General features: G+C 43.6%; 1 protein-coding gene across 3 annotated transcripts in view; it reads left to right on the top strand.

The window, feature by feature from the left end:
- The window catches only part of CEP89 (centrosomal protein 89), a 92,269-nt gene that overhangs the window by 6,561 nt on the left and 64,341 nt on the right, over positions 1-21,367 (top strand). For all 3 annotated transcript variants that reach the window (XM_072117231.1, XM_072117229.1, XM_072117232.1), the window contains 4 exons: positions 356-545; positions 6,034-6,130; positions 16,670-16,759; positions 17,890-18,111. In XM_072117231.1, coding sequence (XP_071973332.1) covers positions 356-545; positions 6,034-6,130; positions 16,670-16,759; positions 17,890-18,111 — 599 coding nt within the window. The remainder of the gene's footprint in view (positions 1-355; positions 546-6,033; positions 6,131-16,669; positions 16,760-17,889; positions 18,112-21,367) is intronic.

Genomic DNA, 21,367 nt, shown 5'->3' with positions numbered 1-21,367 from the left:
TATGGAAATAAGCCTGGGGGGGCCAATTCGCCAGGCTTCATTAACATCTATAAAGCCTGGAGCCCCTCAGACTCATTTGCATAATTTTTAAAGCTTTTAAAAAAACAGGGCATATCAAGCTAAGAGAAGAGCAGATCCTACCAGAGTGTGCTCGGTTTACGTCCTGCATTCTGGTGTTAGATGACCTTTCACATGATCACTCTTTCCATTAACAGAGGCGCTAATACTCTAGATTTTTTTTTTTTAAAAGGTAGTTTCAGACTTTGATCTAATGTATGTGCTCATCCTCAGCTTTACCCCTGTTCAGATCTGTCCTCAGATCTTTTTGATGTTTTGACCTTTTATTATTTTTTAGACAACACTGGAAGTCCTATGCAAATCGTGAAAACGTGCGCTCGCCAGTCATGTCTTTTGAGTTTCAGGATGATGACACGGAGGAACAGATGTCTGACATTGAGAGGGAAAATACTGAGAAGATGTTTGAGAAGAGAGGTGATGGTGTATCACTAGAACCACTGTATGCTGTTCCTCATAAGGATGTACAGGTAAATCTATATACTATCTATAGCTATGTTGTATCTAAATAGCAGTTAAAGGGATTTTCTTGATTTTTACAAAAAGGGAATGTGGTACTTTGTGTTAGCGATGCACACTCTTCATTTCAGGACCACTGAGGGTCTCCGATGGTTGACAGCTCACAGTCATTAACAGATGGCATATGCGAGTGATACGCCATCTATTTTGATGTTGGAAATCTCTAGTAGCATATGATATCGAGTAGAAAAAGTTGTATGTGGTCTGGTAGAAATTATGATTACATGTACTATTTCTACACTTTCTCTGGTGGAGCTGCATTTAATTTCCACACTTGCTGCTTTGTTTTCTTTTGGGTCCCCCCCCCCCCCAAAAAAAAAAAATTCTCACATCTCAATCCTCTAGTGGTTAACACAATAAAGATCATTTTTAACCCCTTACTTTACAATTTTACTCAGTTTTATTATAATCCATCTAGTTCTGTGGGGTTTACATTATCAGGGTAAAAGACACTTAGACAGAGGCATGACAGACTTTTACACACTTTTAGCTCTGCCACATCTCACAGATATGTGCCTGCCTCCCCCTCCCTCCGGATCACTTATATCCTTGTAGTTTGTAACTTCTCTCTGCTTACGATCTCCTGGCAGGAAGTGATCAGTGAGTATCTGTGAGCTCCGTACAGGGGGCGCAGCTGCAGGCTCAGAGCAGAGACGGACAGAAATCTCAGCAGCACAAAGTCGCACAGAAATCCAAGATGATCGCCACGCGACCATAAGTTAGAAGTTACAGGGTCGTGTCTAGGGGCATCTGAAATTGTTTACAGCAGGACTGATAGAGTCAGTTTGGAATTATATCTGTGAAATGCTGCATTTTTGTTAATAACAGTGAATTTGAGAATGTGTTATTTTGTTATCCTGAATACATAAGTGCTGCTGTTCAGTATTCACTGTGAGTTAACATTGCCCTATAAACATGCATTTTCAGTGTGTCTTTTTTTTTCCATGACCACTAATTAAATGCCAGAGGTCGCATTAACGCCTCACCACGCTTCATAGACGCGCGATGAGGCGCCATTAACCCCCAAAATAATTGCCATGCGTAAAGTTACGCTTGGCAATTATTCCCTGTAGCGTGCAGGCTGAGCGCTCAGCGGGACACGTGACACCGTGATCAGTGTCAGGGCCGCGCCAGAGAGACCCAGAGTGAGAGCACCGGCCCCGGGGGAGACACGTGGGCCGCGAAGATGCTGCTCCCCGTCCTGCTCCAACTCTCCCTGCCCACAGCTGCCTGCGTTTATGTGATCGACGGGACCGGGTGAGTGTGTGCGCAGTGTTCTGTGTGCAGTGTCCTGTGAGTGTAGTGTTTGTAGTGTGCAGTGTTCTGTGAGTGCTGTGCGTGTGTGCAGTGTCCTGTGAGTGCTGTGCGTGTGTGCAGTGTCCTGTGAGTGCTGTGCGTGTGTGCAGTGTTCTGTGAGTGCGGTACTGAGCGGTGAGCATGTGCTGTGCTGTGAGCGTGTGCTGTGTGAGCGTGTGTGTGCGGTGTTCTGTGTGAGTGTGCTATGTGTGCGGTGTATTACTGAAATTTTCATACTCCTCCTCGGGTAAAAATACTCCTCAAAAATGGTGAAAGGAGTATTTTTACCCTTCTTGAAAAATGTTAGTGCAACCTCTGGATCATGCATGCTAAAGGAATTGCTGCTACAAAAAAAGGCTCTGAGACATTTTAGAATTATGATACAAGTTGAAACATAGATCATTATCTAATGGTGGTTTCATTGCTCCAAGATGGAAATATTCTGTGGATGTGATTTACAGATCAAGTTAATGCATTTTGTAATGCTGACTCCATGTATGCAGTGCATGCTTTTGTACTCTGCTGACTAACATGGTTATTGAAGGGATCCTGTCACATGGAAAATGCTGAGTTATCTCCTGGCGGTCTTTTAAAGAGACTAATTTGTACAGTATAATTTGTCACTCAACTATGTCTGCTCTTTCTTTGCTGAGAACACGTTGGGTTGATACTATCCTTGATTGGTCACCGTCATTGATGTTTCCATAATTTTCTTTAAACTTCTATATAAATCTGCTCATTTCCACCTGCTCTAAAACACGCCACAGTGCCCAGAAATATAAGTTAGTTTTATTAGATATTGGATTACTAACTACCGTATTTTCCGGACTACAAGGCGCACATAAAAACCTAAGATTTCCTTAGAAATCCAAAGTGCGCCTTATAGTTTGGTGCGCCCTATGTATTGAGGAGGGCAGTGACTGGAGGAGGGCAGCGGACCCTACTTACATTTGTCCCCGCTACCAGAGACAGCAGATCTCCAGCGGGAACTGCAGACCACGTGGCACGAACAACAGGCGCCATAGCGCGAACCAACTTCTGCTGCGTGGTCTGCAGTTCCCGCTGGAGATCTGCTGTCTACGGTAGCGGGGACCTATGTAAGTAGGGTCCGCTGCCCTCCTCCACCTGAACGGACCCCTTCCCCATCTCCCTGGGGAGACCGCTCACCTCTTGCTGGGTCTGTGGAAAGTCGCTGGTTGCGACCTCTCCGCTCGGGTTGCAAGCCACGCCCCCGGACCTCCTCCACGCCCCGGACCTCCTCCACGCCCCCGGACCTCCTCCACGTCCCCGGACCCTGCGCCTTATAGTCCGGTGCGCATTATATATGGAATTATTCCATATATAAGGCCTGTATTAGTAATGCGCCTTATAGTCCGGTGCGCCTTATCGGCCGGAAAATACGGTATTCATACATGACCAGGGCAAAACCTATAGTTAACCACTGAATAGAGGTGGGGCCGGTTACAAGATGTATAACCAAGTTAGTACAGCATAATAACCTCTAGAGCCGTATACAACACCACAGCCTAGGGCTGAGAATAATACATATAAGCCTATTTTGTCCACCTAAAAAGGGGGACGGGCCCAGGACATGAAATACATAATTCAAATATGATAAAGTATTGCTTTATTGAATTCGACATACAAAAGACATAAAAAAGTATATGGGTACTGATTAAAAGGGCACAGCCACAGATGGTGGTATGCAGAAAAAGGAGTGGCACCACTTGGACACAAAGGGGGAACCACGCATATTATGTTGTCTGGGGCTCAGGCAGATAAAAATAAATGTGTGCCAATATGATTGTAACGTAATGTTAATGCATATATATAAACATATTGCTCTTTGCCCCAAATGTTTTAAAGTAAACAGGGACTCTTACCCATGATTAGGTTGCAGGTTCCCAGGTCCAGGGTGACTCCAGGGGAAAAGTGTTGGAAGGTTTGTACATTTCCTTTAGGTTTCTGTCCTACACATTCTGGGAAGCCAAAACCCGGGCTGGAATACTGGGCTGCTGGACTTTGAACAGATGGGGTGGGTCTCTACTTCATTAGCCACTACAGGTATTTGGGGGGATTGTGGCTAATAACCAGCATCCATGAGGTGGCCTTTAAAAAGGCAGAAGGTGTGCAATGTCTACTGATTGTCCACGTAGGAATTTGTGGCTAAGTTAAATAATAATTGCATGAATTTGAAGTCTCATATCAGAAAATCATGAAAAAAATTCTTGTACCTCTTGATCACCAAAACCCCAACAGGCTGCATTGAAACAAAGACAAGATTCTTGAATATACTCAGGATAACAAAATAATACATTCTCTAATTCACTATTTTTAACAAAAATCCAGCATTTCACATATGTAATTCCAACCTGTCTCTATCTGTTTTGGTATATACAATTTCGGTTGCCCCGGGAGCTGACCGTGAATCTTTTGACTATGGTCAGATTTTTCTCATGAATATCTTCTGAATATCTTGTCTGCACAGTACAGTGCTCTATGCCTCCTGCCCTTCCCCCCTGTATTACAAGACAAGCTTAGACACTTCCTGAAAGCAGCAGTGTGCAGAGACTTGCTGTACAGATAAGATAAGGCCTTTATCCAAGTGAGGGAGGCACTGCGTGGGTTAAAGCTAAAATGTAGCAGAGCTGAAGTGTGTCATTGTGTGTTCTATCCATCTCATGGATCTCCTCTCTCTTTTTCTATGTGTAGTAGAATGTTCAGAAGCTAAATGAAAGTGTAGCTAAACCCTGTACCCTGATAATGTAAGCACATTGTCAGCACACGGCATCTCATAGCAAAGAGGAATCATGAAATGTTTGCTTAGAGAGTCCCCGCCCACACTCTGGAAACAGCCATAAAATAAGGTGTTAAAATGAGCTTTATTGTGTAAACCTCACTAGGGTGTTATAATTTAAAAACTTTCTTTCATGGGCAAACCCCTTTAAGTGCCTGTACGTAGTGAATGCATTTTACCAACTGCTGTTACAGTATATGCAGTTTCCCACTTAGGCATCATGTGTCCCCTAATCATTTTTATGGAACCTGTTTACAAGAGAGTCACTTGACTTACAAATCTTGCGTGGCTTTCTAATGAAAGATAATCTTTAGATTAGGGAAACATGTGGGACAGAAAGCCCTAGAGTCCTATGTCCTTCTGTAGTAATAAGCTAATTATATGGTTGGATACAATGTCCCTGCTGTCTGATTTTTCAAATTCTGCAATTGCTTTTCGTGAAGTTGCACCATTTCTGAAAAGTCTTATCCCTTTTCTTTTAAATTTCTTAAGTGTCTTAAACATATAAAAATGCACAGCAAGGCATTTCAGAAATTGGAAGAAATTGTACCAGAATGGTGTATTTTTAACCCTCTTCTTGTGCGGTCATGCTGAAGATGCTGCTGCTTGTCCAATGCTGTGTCTTCGCACTCGGCATGTGTTTCTTTTTACACTTTTGTAGACTGACAGTATATTGCTTCACAGCTGTGTTAGCGCTTGCTGCAATAGAATCATTAGCATTCACACAAACTTAGCAGACAAACCGTTATCCTGCATTCACAACCCTGTACCTGAGTGCCACCCAATGGTGACATTCTGTCTGTAGTAGGATGCTGGTCACTGCTAGAAAGAAGCCTGCAGGTTCTAAGAGGGAGATTTTAAAGGATATGTCTTTTCTGTCCGTTCCCCAATCTGGCGCAGCAGAAAACTGTCTAGTACTCTCCCCCCAGTGTTTTGAAAAAGGTTGGACTAGAAGTGACCCCCGACACCTGCTAGAACGGTCACTTGACCTCCAACACCTCCATGCCAGCTATAATTTTTAAACTGAGTGGAGGGATGCGCTATAGTAACAACTGGAATACCCCATTTCAAATATACTGATGGCGGTGCTGTTCTACAATAGTAAATGACATTTGTTGTCCGGTTCAGTACAATGTCTCCTTCCAGTTCCGCTGTATCCTAATACTAGGCTCAGCCACAGCAGCTTCTATGTACAGAGACCGGTTAGTGATAGGTGTTGCTTTGCCACGGAGCAAAGTAGAAAACCGGTTATTTTTAACTTTTTTACTCTACCTCATAATTTTACATTGGTAGTTATATATCCTCAAAAATCCCTTTTACAGAATTCAAACTTGATTTTCTTCCAGAGGACACTAACAGCAATGAAACAGGATTCAGAAGAGGGACGATCATCTCCTGATATCAGCAATCAGCCAACAGAGTCAACATTTCACATCAGAGAAGGTATGATGCTGGTCGGGGTCATGCCTGTGTTTGGAGTCTGATTTGTATATAGAGATTGCCAGTGTTTCATGTTTTCAGTCTGATCACCTGTTTGGAGCAGAGTCTATCCTCAGTGGTGGCTACAGACAGCATGTACAGTTGAAACCAGAAGTTTACCAGCTTACCAGTTTACCAGCAGTATATAAAAAGGCAAATATGCATGTTTTTCTCACTTTCTCTCGCCTTATTCAAACTGCCGGTGAGCATTCCTTCCCCCTCCTCCCTCCATCGGCAGAAGAATGGGCACGTTGCGGTGATGTACCGCATGCTCACTATGCCATGACCGGGAGCCATTGCAATCTATGGGGCCGTGATCTTGTCACAAATCATGTGACCAGATCACGGCCCCCAATGCAGCCGTGTGAATGTGCCCTTACATAAAATCAACATAAACTTTTTCCCTTTTAGGTCAATTAGGATTACCAAAATGATTTATGTTTCTGCAAAATCTAAAGTTTACATACATTTCATTAGTGTTTGGTTCCATTGCCTTTAAACTTGGGTCAAATAGTCTCTGATAATTTGTTACCATGTGCTATTGGCACATTGTAATAGATGATCAGTAAAATCCCCACATACAGCCATATCTAGGGTTAAAGTATCCTAGGCGGTCTAAAAAATAGAAAGGAAAAAAAAAAAATTTAAATTGTAATCCCTGACATAAACCTGTTAGTTCAGACAGTTAAGGACATGGTGATACCTATCAAAATATAATAACCATTATTCCTGGTGGTTAAACCCAAAACACCACTTTTGTAATTACCGTAATCCCTTTCTGCCTTCATGTAAGAGCTTATGGACACGAATGTTGATTTGGGACATGTGTCAGGCATTACAAGGACATGGTTCTCATGGCTCTGGGTATGAGCCAACTGCCTGAGCTAGAAATTTTGGAGCAGATCCATTCCTGTTCATGTTTGTACCAAGGGTCCATGTGTGCAAGTACGGGAGGCTCCAACTGTAAAAAAAAAAAAAAAAAAAAAAGATCTAAAAAGTATTTTATTATTTTTAAGCAGCTCTTGTGGCCTTTCCTTTCTGGACTTGCCCTTCCCCTGCAGCTTGTTAATCCAAATAGCAGGCATCATGGAACCATGCAGCTCTGTATATTCGAATAATATTGAACTGAAGTTTAGGAGATCTAATGGAAGGTGTGTGTAGATGGAGAGATAGAATGTATATAGAAGTAAAAAACTGCACTTGGGTTGAAATCCAAAATAAGTGATTGTTTGTATTCCATACTCCATGAAAGTGACAGCTTGAAAAAGGCTTAGTTGCAGCCGAAACACTGCTATCTCTAAGTGTGGAATTTGCAGAGTGCTGTTTTTTCACCTGAGGCCTGACCCTATCTGCTTGCACCTTTTGAGCTAGTATGGCCATGAGTCTTGGTTATAATGTAAGTCTTTCACAACTTGATTTGGGGATCCTTTGCCATATTTCCTTGCAGATCCTCTCCAGTTCCCCTTGGTTGGATGGTGGGCTTTGGTGGACAGTGATTTTTTTTGTAGTGATTTCATTCACTACCGGAACTCTATACGCAAACTTTGGGATGCCGAAATCGTTCTGTCACGGGTGCTCCTTTCGGGTCACAGGCGCACCAGTGTGCCTCTGTGTGCTCCCTCTCGCCGGCAATCTTACTTATCTAGCCACGCTCCAACGACAGCCGCCTCGCCAGTTGTCTGAAATTTAAAGGGACAGCGCACCTCTAATTGGCGCTGGCCATCTGACAACCAATGATTGCTCAACCTCTTCCTGTGACCCCTGCCAGATCTTTGTGTTTCTATGCCTAAGAGAAAGCTGTATTCCAAGCCCTCTGCGATTTTCCTAATTTCCCTCGATTCTGATCCTGATCCTTTGCTGCCTGTCCCTGACCACAAGTTCGCCTTACAATTCTGCACTACGCCTTGGCTGCCACCCGCCAAAAAAATGTCGCGCCTGTGGAACGACCTGGTGGTACCACGCCGCAACCAGTCCAACCTGCTTTGCAGCAGGCTCTGCTGAAGACCGGGTGCCACTTAGAGTCCGGTCCCAGGTGTCAGCTTACGTCATCGTCCGCGGTGGTACAGAGGATCCACTACCTCTGATCCTGACACTTACCGGGGTTGCTGGGCAGTGAGTATATATTTATGTGTATATCGACCCATACATAACCAACACAAGCCTCTTAGTTGGTTAATTTTTACAAGCCTAGACATATATATACCTGAACACAAAACAAAAAAAGGATAATGTAGGGATATATATATGAGAGAGATCTCTGAGATCTATCTCCTATATACCAGTGCATGGAGCTTGTTTCCCAGTGTAATTCTGTCTAGTGACATAAAATCCTCCCATTGACAATGAGTAAGCCCATAGTTTAGTGGGTATGTATTGCTGTATCTCTATGGTAGGTGGAGAGTGGAGGTTGTGAGTTCAAATCTTGTCTGAACTAAGAATTATTTTGCTTAGAAAAGAAGGAAATCGTAGCACATCCAACTGGATAAAAACACTTTATTCTTCATTCTTAAAAAGGCATACATCGGTGTGTAAGTAGGCAATGGAGACCTACGCGTTTCAGCTTATGTAATTTAGAGACTTGTGTCTGGGGAAACCCTGAGGATGTAGAAACACCATGTAAGAATATTTCCCTTTTGACGTGGTCTGTGCTCTGCTGCTTGTCTTCACGATGTCTCCTCTGAGGATTCCCCTGCAGACAAACACTAAGGGGGAGATTTATCATTAGTCCTATGTAGCTTCTTGGCGTATAATTGTTGCAAATTTTTCCACAAACATAGTTTTTTGCATATTTTCTTAGCAAGTCACGCAATGGCGGAAAAAATACACCACAGAGTGTGCAACACCACATTTATCAATTGAGATAAAGAGAACACAAATTTAATTGCAAAACTACACCACATAGGAGGTGGTGCATGTGGGTCCATTGCTATTTCAGGGGGAAGTTTTTGCTCAGTTTTATGTTTGAGGTATCTGAGAATTTCCTGTGCAGAAACATCACAAGAAGGCAGAAATTAGCAGATGTGGAACATACGTGTGACTGGTGCAGTCTATTTGCATAGAGCACACACAACTGACACATTGGAAGGCATTTAACACAGCACATACACCAGACTATAAATCCGACTGTTGGAAACCTGACAGTCTAACACATAGACAACTGTACTGAAAATGACAAAAACCCAGTATTGAACTGTTATGAGTTTGAAATTATCAAACAAGTATTGAGGTTTCGATACATCCCCTAATACCTACACATGCACACATACATATTTCCGTGCATGCACACACACATGGAATCCGGAAACTTTTCAGAACAAACGGGTTGGGGGTGCATAAAGGGATTTAGCAACGTATTGGCTTCACTGCTCTACCTATCCATTTCCTAACTAGCTTCCACAAAATCTATTTGAATGTGAACAGACATCTAAATGCACTGCATTGCAAATTTTAAGTGTTTTACTTACCTCCGCCAGTATCCCTCCATATGATTGCAGGTTTCTGTCTAGAATGTACAACTGTGGGTCTATTGAAGGCCAGAGACGGGGTCTAATAGGCTTCCTTTCTGTAACCAACTTTTTTTTTTTCAAGTTGCTCCTAATGCTACTCTAAGCTGTCACAATCATTCAGTGCAAAAAGGGATACATTGTGCAGTGTCCTAAAACTGCTCGCCTCTGTACAGTAGTGACATTATGCCATTATAAAGTAACCAAAACATGGCTGAGCAAAGTCTACATATAACAGATTTCCAATTAATGTCAGGATTTGTGGTGTTCACAAGCTCCAGGTGCCAAGTAATCTAATCTTTGGCCATCTTCTTAACTTTCATCTAATTAGAAAAGTGAAATTACCATTTTATTTTTTTTAATTCCCAGTCTCAGATCCAATTCTGATCATTAACAGTATTGCAGTTCTGGGGTAACTTAACATAGTGACTATGACAAAGACATGAAAAAGATCAGTCTCTATTCTGGTGTCCGTATTTGTGTGTCTACCGCCAGGCGCCATAGATTTTCCTATTGAGTCTTTTAATTTTTGTTTTCAGAACACCATATTTGCATTTTATGTGCCATTAAAGAGGACCGGTCACCCATAATTTCGGCAGTAGGAGCGGCTTACTAAAGTAAGCCGCTCCTAGTGCTTGAACAAACGCTGCAGTGTTAGAGTGATAGCGTTACCGGAAACCTCCGGTAACGCTATCAAACACTGCGGCGGGGTACAGTGTAATTGTCGGACAGCCCGCAAAGCTGTCTGACGTATTCATGAGGGGGCGGGGCTAGGGGTGGTGCCTGGAGCGCGGCAGCCAATGCCGGCCTATGGGGCAAGCGGGGCGGTCCGGGGAAGAGGCAGCTCCCTGACCCCGCCCCCTCATGAATACGTCGGACAGCTTTGCGAGTGGTCCGATGATTACACTGTACCCTGCCGCAGTGTTTCCGGTAACGCTATCACTCTAACACTGTGGCGTTTGTTCAGGCACTAGGAGCCGCTTATTTTAGTAAGCGGCTCCTGGTGCCGAAAATATGGATGACAGGACCTCTTTAAAGAGAACCCGTCAGGCAAAATAACCCCCCTAAACTAAATATATTTTCATAAACTGCCATTAAAAAGCATTGCCTCTATTCCTTCATTGTCCCTCTATATACTTGTAAACTTAAGCAATGAGGTCCTAAAGCTGTATGCAAATGACCTGTGAAATGTCCCATGAGTCATTATCATATTCAAGCTGTCCAGCTTATTCATGAGTGGGAGGCACAGGCTCACATGTCAGGTACTACTTGTGTAGTTGATGTCTGTTCCTCTCACATGTGTATAGCAGAACATGTCAGGTACCTGTGTAGCTGATGTCTGTGTCTCTGTGTATTAGGAAGGAGAGCATGTCAGCAGATGCAGCACACACTAGCAATGCTTTACTATACACACAGACATGAGCAGGGGGAGGAGAGGGGAGGGGGGACAGGAGTGACATCACTGCCTCTGACCATGTGACCAGCCTCATTTACATAATAAAGATGATTTTGCATTGATTAATGGATGAATTGACTAGATAAAGGCTGGGGTGGATCCTTGTGAGCTGCTCCAACAGGTAGAGGTGACAGGACAAGTGACAGAGACCTGATGACAGGTGTCCTTTAAGAGCTGTATTCCGGAAAGGATGGTAAACCACTAATAAATGGAGCAGTGCCGTCCTGTCATGCCTTTCTATACATAAAGTACATTGGCTTCTCCCTGCATTTGTTGTCACAGAGACTATTATAACTATGAAAAAAAAAAGTTAGAGGATAACAGTAGACCCACACCCTCCTTCATTGGAATCACAGAAGCATTTTTTTTTCTTTTTCTCACCTAAATGTGGAATGTTTACGGGGATACCACCTTTGTATATATTTTAGAATGTAAGGCAGCGGTTCTCAACCTGTGGTTCGCGACCCCAGCGGGGGTCGAACGACCAAACCACAGGGGTCGCGACTCTATTAAGTTTTTGCCGCGATTCGCGGCAAAAACGGAATAAAACATGTGTGCAATAAGCACACATTAACGGAGGACCTGTGGGCTGCTGTATACAGGGGAAGCTGGAGGACCTGTGGTGATGTCATCATCACATGACCCTCTGGCTTCTCCTCTACACAGACTCCCGCGGAACAGACTGTTCTGCTCACAGTGAGGAGAAGCTACAACTTCAAGCAGCAAGGGGGCAGGAAGGGGGGCACTAGACCTGGGGGGCAGGAAGGGGGGCACTAGACCTGGGGGGCAGGAAGAGGGGCACTAGACCTGGGGGGCAGGAAGAGGGGCACTAGACCTGGGGGGCAGGATAGGGGGGCACTAGACCTGGGGGGCAGGATAGGGGGGCACTAGACCTGGGGGGCAGGATAGGGGGGCACTAGACCTGGGGGGCAGGATAGGGGGGCACTAGACCTGGGGGGCACTAGACCTGAGGGGCAGGATAGGGGGGCACTAGACCTGGGGGGCAGGATAGGGGGGCACTAGACCTGGGGGGCAGGATAGGGGGGCACTAGACCTGGGGGGCAGGATAGGGGGGCACTAGACCTGGGGGGCAGGATAGGGGGGCACTAGACCTGGGGGGCAGGATAGGGGGGCACTAGACCTGGGGGGCAGGATAGGGGGGCACTAGACCTGGGGGCAGGAAGGGGGGCACTAGATCTGGGGGCAGGAAGGAGGGCACTAGACCTGGGGGCAGGAAGGAGGGCACTAGACCTGGGGGCAGGAAGGGGGGGCACTAGACCTGGGGGCAGGAAGGGGGGCTCTAGACCTGGGGGCAGGAGGGGGGGCAAAACTGGGGGCAGAGGTGGGGGGGACCAAAACTGGGGGCAGCAGGGGGGCACTACAACTGAAGGCAGAAGGGGGGGCTAGAACTGGGGGCAGCGGGGGGGCTAGAATTGGGGGCAGAAGGGGGGGCAAAACTGGGGGCAGGAGGGGTGACTAGAACTGGGGGCAGGAGGGGTGACTAGAACTGGGGGCAGGATAGGGGGCACTAGACCTGGGGGGCAGGATAGGGGGGCACTAGACCTGGGGGGCAGGATAGGGGGGCACTAGACCTGGGGGGCAGGATAGGGGGGCACTAGACCTGGGGGGCAGGATAGGGGGGCACTAGATCTGGGGGCAGGAAGGAGGGCACTAGACCTGGGGGCAGGAAGGAGGGCACTAGACCTGGGGGCAGGAAGGGGGGGCACTAGACCTGGGGGCAGGAAGGGGGGCTCTAGACCTGGGGGCAGGAGGGGGGGCAAAACTGGGGGCAGAGGTGGGGGGGACCAAAACTGGGGGCAGCAGGGGGGCACTACAACTGAAGGCAGAAGGGGGGGCTAGAACTGGGGGCAGCGGGGGGGCTAGAATTGGGGGCAGAAGGGGGGGCAAAACTGGGGGCAGGAGGGGTGACTAGAACTGGGGGCAGGAGGGGTGACTAGAACTGGGGGCAGGAGGGGGGGAACAAGAACTCGGAGCAGCAAACGGTGGGCAAACTAGAACTGGTGGCAGGAGGGGGTGAAAACTGGTGGAAGGAGGGGGAACTAGAACTGGGGGCAGGAGGGGGGACTAGAACTTGGGGTAGGAGGGAGTAAGGCAGCACTATAGCAGTTATATACTTGTACATAGGGGGCAGTATTATAGTAGGTATATTCTTGTACATATGGGGCAGTATTATAGTAGTTATATTCTTGTATATAGGGGCAGTATTATAGTAGTTATATTCTTGTACACAGGGGGCAGTATTATAGTAGCTATATTCTTGTACATAGGGGGCAGTATTATAGTAGGTATATTCTTGTACATAGGGGCAATATTATAGTAGTTATATTCTTGTACATAGGGGGCAGTATTATAGTAGTTATATTCTTGTACACAGGGGGCAGTATTATAGTAGCTATATTCTTGTACATAGGGGGCAGTATTATAGTAGTTATATTCTTGTACATAGGGGGCAGTATTATAGTAGTTATATTCTTTTACACAGGGGGCAGTATTAAAGTAGCTATATTCTTGTACATAGGGGCAGTATTACAGTAGTTATATTCTTTTAAATAGGGGGCAGTATTATAGTAGTTATATTCTTGTACATAGGGGGCAGTCTTATAGTAGTTATGTTCTTGTACATGGGGAGCAGTATTATAGTAGGTATATTCTTGTACATAGGGGGCAGTATTATAGTAGTTACATTCTTGTACATAGGGGGCGGTATTATAGTAGTTATATTCTTGTACATAGGGGGCAGTATTATAGTAGTTACATTCTTGTACAAAGGGGGCAGTATTATAGTAGTTATATTCTTGTACATAGGGGGCAGTATTATAGTAGCTATATTCTTGTACATAGGGGCAGTATTACAGTAGTTATATTCTTTTAAATAGGGGGCAGTATTATAGTAGTTATATTCTTTTACATAGGGGGCAGTCTTATAGTAGTTATGTTCTTGTACATAGGGGGCAGTATTATAGTAGTTACATTCTTGTACATAGGGAGCAGTATTATAGTAGTTATATTCCTGTACATAGGGGGCGGTATGATAGTAGTTATGTTCTTGTACATAGAGGGCAGTATTATAGTCGTTATATTCTTGTACATGGATTGGGGTCACCGCAACATGAGGAACTGTATTGCGGGATCACAGCTTTAGAAAGGTTGAGAACCACTGCTATAAGGCCCTTTGATCACTTTTTATTGAATGTTTATCTTTTTCAAAATGGTAAAGTGCATTTTTTATTTTCCGTAGGCTAAACGCAGTAAATAACCGTTATTATATTGATAGATCGGACATTTTCAAATGCGGCGATACCTAATGTGTTTATGATTTTTACTGTTTATTTATATTTGTATCAGTTGTAGGGAAAGGGGGTGAGTGATTTGTATTTTTTATACTTTTTTTTTTTTACTATTTTTCAGACCCCCTAGGGTACTTTTAACCCTAGGTTGTCTGATCGATCCTACCATATACCGCCATACTACAGTATAGCATTATATGGGGATTTTCCTCCTCATTCATTACAATGTGCTAATCGCACATTGTAATGAATGAGTTAAAACAAGATAGCTTCGGATCTTGGAAGACCCGAGGCTGTCATGGCGACTGATTGCCACCCCCCGATGACATCACAGGGAGTGACGATCTTGGTCGCTTTTCCGGTGGCAATGGACAGGTTAACACCCACCATCGGTGCTAGCACCGATTGCGGGTGTTACCGGTAAGTCTTTGCTGCGATATGCAGCAAAGACTTACCGGCTATGGAGAGGGCTCGGCCCGTGAGCCCTCTCCATGCACCTGCACCCAACATGTGACGTCCTATTACGTCACATGTTGTGCAGGTTTTAAGATTAACAATGTTTTAACCCTTGACCCGTAATATTTTTGTTTATTAAGGAAGGCCTTCAGGTCTGTCCTGAATATGTATAAAATATCTACCATAACCATCTCCTGCGACAGAGAGTTCCATAGTCTCACTGCTCTTACAGTAAAGAGCCTTTGTCTATGTTGATGGTAGAATCGTCTCTCCTCTAGGTGTAGAGGATGCCCCCTTGTCCTGGTCACAGGCCTAGGTATAAAAAGATCTTTGGAGAGATCCTTGTACTGCCCGTTCAGGTATTTGTACATTGTAATGAGGTCTCCCCTCAGATGCCTTTCTTTTCTAAGCTGAAGGACCCCAGGTTTAGTAATTTGTCATTATATTCAAGTTCGCCCATTCTCTTATTAACCTTGGTTGCTCTTTTCTGCACCTGTTCCAGTTCGACTATATCGTTTTTGAAAAATCTCCCCCATTGATTGGGATTGTCTTAACTTGGGATGTAAACCCAGGTTGACTTTAGAGGATCTTATAATGAAATCTTAAAATATAAGTTAGCTGTGGGGTTGTGTATTTTATAAACAGATTATACAGCATGAATACTTACAGTGTGAATAGTGAGATCAATTCAATGTCTTTATCTGTCATATATAGTCAATATATGATACGGAGGCAAACCTGTTAGTTGTAAACATGAGTACAGTCACACAATGTAAAATGCCTGCTGTATTGATTTTGGTTGCTTGATTTCTGTACAGTTATATATACTGTAATGATATGATACACAATTAACACACTACTGTTTTCTATTTGACTCCAGGTACTACTACCAGCTCAGGGGCACACTATGGGGAGCCCATTGCGCTCCCACTTATGCCAATTTGCTCCTGTGCTGGTGAGATAACTAAAACATCTTCTCTTAGAGTAACTGATGTTTGACTAAATACATTACACTTTGGAAACTATCCATTGATGATTTGGTTTTTGGTGAAGTACACAGGACACATGTGCACATTTTATCTCCGTTCTTAATAAAAACGAAATAGACTTACATTTCCATCACAATTCCATAACGAAAGTATTTCGTTTTTAGACATTCTTAAAAGTAGAACCTTTATACCTTTTTAGCCTTGTATCATAATGCATTATGGCTCAGGGTAATACTGTATGTCTGTTCTTACCTACCTGTAGGCTTAGGATTAGCCATTAAGCTTGCCACACATTTCTTTTTATACATTGTTGTTTGTCCATTGTTTGCCTTCATTGTATATATAATGCTTATCTCTAATAAAGAATGAATTTGATGTATATGTATTCTTTTTGAGTGTTACACCACTTGTCTTCAAATTGTTGGTTTTTGCTTCTACACCCAATTAGGGCTGTCCCTTCTGCCCATATTTATTGGGTTTACTATTTTGGTGTATACTCTAGTATAAGCCAACCCGAGTATAAGCCGAGGTACCTAATTTTAACACAAACTGGCAAAACCTATTGACTTGAGTATACGTCTAGGGTGGGAAAAGCATTGGTCACACCCCCCCCCCCCCAGTATATAGCCTGCCAGCCCCTGCCCCCCAGTGTATAGCCAGCCCCCTGTAGTGTATAGCCATCGCCCCTAGTATATAGCCTGCCAGCCCCCCCCCCCCAGTATATAGCCTGCCAGCCCCCTGCCCTGAGTATGGCAATTATATATGATATTATTGTGTGTGTTTTCTTTTAGAATGTAAAGTTGATGCAGCAATAGAGTCTTCAACTCCTCGTCCTGATTCAGAAGAAAGCAAAAAGGAGACAGAACGTCTGATAAGATCTGGTAATTTAGATTTTATTTGTTACTACTGTAGGGGTACTGGTCAGATGTCAGTAACGTTCAACGTCTCAGTTTTTTTAATCATCCGATTATGGCTGTATACGTAACAGTTTATTTATATGGAGCTACAGTTGGCATCATACACTTCCATGGGGTTATTGTTTACCTTCCTATATCTTTGATTTCTGTAGGACGCTGCATTATGCAACTCCTTCTGGTTGAGGTTGTTTCCATAATATGCCATTAGATGAATGCACCATACCTGGTAAACAAGAAATCTTACAGCCACTAAGTGTAGAGATTCATTACTTGATTGTCTATCTAAAGATCTTACTACAATTCCATCCTCCGACATTGCGCTATACAGAGTAGAAATGGAATTTCTCAGCATGCCATTTAAATTACCCCCACGAAATAAAGACTTCATTAAAAACCATAATTAAAAAGCACTTCTGTTATCAGTAAATAGTTCCTAAATCGGTTTGTAAATATACATGCAACTCACCTTTTTGAGTCCTACACTGAATGAGTCTTGCATATTAAATTTTACTTGCATTGCCCTGCCTCCTTGTTCCTGATTGACCAGTCTCTCTGCTAGGGCAGGATGCTGTGTGGAACATTGAGAGAAACCTCTGTTGCATCATTGGGCACATCCTTGTCATGTGACCAGGTCCTTTACCCAGTTACATTTGCAACATCAACATTTGCAGCCGCACCTCAACTGTATTAAGTGTTAGAGTTCTGGCATGTCTGTTTGGCCAGCAGAGAAGGTCTTTGCATTATAGATCTATATAATGCAGGGGCTCCCGTCCACTGCATTGTGTGCAGCCCATGGGATTGTGCCACCATACGCCGCATTTACATGGGCTGCATGGTGTAAAAGAGCCCTTACTCCTATCTACCTGTCCTGCCTGCCAGCCTTAGCAATTCCCCCATAGCAGCCCCAGGAGCTTTGCTGCCAGCAAGTCCCATGACAATTTATGGAGTGCAGCATAAAAACACATCCTGGGCTTAATTGAATTCTCTTTGGTTAGGGAATAAATGTTAATAATGTTACAGTCATGAACATGTATGTTGTTTTACTATGGTGGTCAGTGTTACAGATATTCTTCCTGTTTTATTACATAATAAAGAATTGCCTGTGTCCGATAATCAGAAGACTCCTCAAAGGCTCAAAAGCCAAGAAAATGACATAAAAAATTCTGCAGCTCTGGAAATGACAAAAAGGAACTTGGAGCTTACCTCTCTAGTGGAGGAGCTGAAGCAGCAAATAAAGACCATGCAGGAGAAGATTAGGAATCTGAAGAAAGAAAAAAAAGGTCTGCAACAAGTGTTGAAAACTTCAAATTCAGAGGGCAAGTATCAAAAGTGGTGAACCTCTATTGAGGGGTATTAATGGAAACTTGTTTGAAAACATGCAGTAAAAATAAAAAAGTTTTTAAAGTATAACTAAACCTTTTTAAAGCAATTTTTTTTACTTTCACAAACAGTTGCAGGTGGTAATTGTAAACTTTGTAATATATTTTGTAAAGGCAGCTTCTTTTTAGCTTAAAGATTAACTTAGAGCTTAATGATTAACTCTTTCCATACCAAAAGAATATTGATTCAGCTCTCTAATGTGATTAGGCTATCCACGGGCTGTTTGTTAACTGCCTGTCAAGGGGTATTTCCATTTCAGCAAATTAATGTTATTGTTTATATAATGAAAAGTTGTACAATTTTCCGAATATACTTTCTGTATCAAACCAACATGGGGAGAGAAAAAGAAATGGACCGCATATCCAAACATCGCACAATGATCTACTGCCGCTTGGCTACATTATATAACGAACTCGAGGTTCTTGGTTACATTTTGATCAAATTGTGTAAGCCCACCAACCACTTCACGGTGACCTCGTTGTATTGGGTCCCTACTCTGTTATGTGCGGAATCACATGGTCCCTGCCGGTGCTGTTCTGCAGCAGCCGTAGATGCCAAGACCCGGTTGCCCCCCAGCACCCATATTGGCAGGCCTAGCCCCCATGGCTTCGGGTCCCAACCCCCACCGCACAACAGAAGCAGCGAATGCCATGCAACTCCCCGATATGTGAACAGGAAAAAAGGCTCACCATGTGTGAACAGGTGTTGAATAGTCACTGTTCCATGTGGTCTTAGTCACTAGCTGAGAGGAAGTAGGCGGCCATTATATGCAGTCTCCTGCTAATTTAAAAACACATGGGTCGAATGGGGCGGAGTGCTGGTACCAGCAAAAAAAAAAAATTTGATACTTTCTGTATCAATTCCTTACGATTTTCTAGATCTCTGCCTGCTGTCCTGCTATAGAAATCTTCTATGGTTACTACCACTGGACAGAAATCTGATCATGGTTACACAGGTGCACAGCAAGTGGGAGATCTAGAAAACCATGAGGAATTGATACTGAGTATATTGGTAAATTGTATAACTTTCCATTATGCAAACTATAACATTTATTTGCTTTAATGGGAACACCCCTTTAACAGGTTCTCTCTCTGTAGCAGAAGAAATGCATGGGAAAAGGGATACAGGACACATTTCAAAATAGCTTTATTATTTGCTAAATATTTTTTATACTATGAAAAATAAAGCAGTGTCAATATGTTCAAATATTTTTCTCCATTGTGAAGTAGTTGCCAATGTTGCTTGGTTGCATTTATTTTTTCAATGATCTATCCTACCACTCATTCTTGAAATATGTACTTGACAACCATAGTTTCACTGTTGACATTTTATTGTTTATACTATACATCATAAAGATGAATCATTGCCGTTGAAGTAAGTGGTGAACTGAATGTTTTAGAAAAAATCTCTATTATGTTATTTTTTATAGGTTACAGGCACTATATAGAAGTGGTAATATTCATCTGCTTAGCAATCAAAAGTTTTCCCTTTTTTTAAAGAGAACCTGTCAGGCAAATGAACCACCCAAAATGAAATATGTTTTAATGAACTGCCATGAGAAAGCATTGCCCCTATCCCTCGACTTGCCTAAACACAAACTGTCAGGTCCAAAATCTGTATGAAAATGACCTGAACTGGGTCCAATAAGTCCAACTTATTCATTAGTGGGAGGCATAGCCACACCTCCAGTGCTTGACTGACAGCCTGTATAATGATGTGACACTTCTGGTGCTGGCTCCTCTATGTGCTTCCTTGTGCTGGTGGCCACGTCCCCTGCAGCCTGTGTGTGTATGAGATACTCCTATACACGTGACTGACAGCCTGTATAATGCTGTGAAACTCGTGGTGCTGGCTCCTCTATGTGCTTACTGGTGCTGGTGGCCACACCCTTGCAGCCTGTGTGTGTATGAGATATTCCTATGCACATGGCTGCAGCTTGTATAATGATGTGACACTCCTGGTGCTGGCTCCTCTATGTGCTTCCTGGTGCTGGCAGCCACACCCCCTGCAGCCTTTGTGTGTATGGTATACTCCTATACACATGACTGACAGCCTTTATAATGATGTGACACTCCTGGTGCTGACTCCTCTATGTGCTCCCTGTGTGTATTAGATCCTCCTATACACATGACTGCATCCTGTAAGAGCTGACATGCTGTTATTCCTACTTGTGTAGCTGATGTCTGTGCTGCCTGTAAGAGACACAAACACTAGTAATGTGTTACTATACATTACACACAGACCTGAGCATGGGGAGGAGAGGGGAGGGTAACAGGGGGGATATCTTTCTCTCTCCAAGTACCCAGCCTCATTTACTTAATACAGAAAAGATGATTTTGGAATGATTAATTTATGAATTAGCTAGATAAAGGCTGGGATGGAATCCTTGTGAGCTGCTCCAGCAGGTAGTGGTGACATAGACCTGATGACATTAGTCATCTAATTTGTTTGGTACATGGATTCAAAAGAGAGGAGACCCCACTGGAGTTGCTATTCTAACCTTATCTTTCCTGAACAGAGTAGAATGGAGATGTTATAAGTGGGAGCCTCACCACCGTATGTGGTGGTAATATGCGGTCATGGTGTGGCAGAATGGTTAGGGGCAAATACAGTGTATCCTGATAATAAATAGAACATCAAAGGGGGCATACCCTGCCCAACTGCCCCCTTTGATGCCCCCAACTGCATCTACTCCTCCCCATGTCCCATGCTTCTTCTCATCATGTCATGTGACCAGGGGGACATCTTCACAGTTCCTTTAGCTTTCTTACATTATATAACTGTACACCATGCATATATCTGACCACATAGCAGTATTATGGCATGATTACAGCATGACTCTGTAATCCCCACATGTCTACTCCTCCCCATCCTGCATGGGCAGATGTTACCCTGGTCACATGACATGAAGCCGCTAATGATGTAACAGAGCTCTAACTCGACGTTCCATTTAGCAGCAGTTCTGTAAGATGTGTCAATCAGGAATCAGGAGGCAGAGTAACTCATGAGTACGCAGGACTTCATTGGACTCAAGTAGTGACATTGGACTCATGTCAGGTGAGCTGATTTTTAACATTGCAGCCATGGAACTATTTAGGTATAAGGACAATGCTTTTAATGATAGTTTTTAATGAAGTATTTATTTTGGTGGGCTAATTTGTATGACAGGATTTCTTAAAATATCACACTACA

This window comes from Engystomops pustulosus, chromosome 7 (assembly GCF_040894005.1).
Source record: "Engystomops pustulosus chromosome 7, aEngPut4.maternal, whole genome shotgun sequence".
NCBI classification, from domain to species: domain Eukaryota; kingdom Metazoa; phylum Chordata; class Amphibia; order Anura; family Leptodactylidae; genus Engystomops; species Engystomops pustulosus.
The sequence above is the reverse complement of the archived record's forward strand: the minus strand, read 5'-3'. Positions and strand labels throughout refer to the sequence as shown.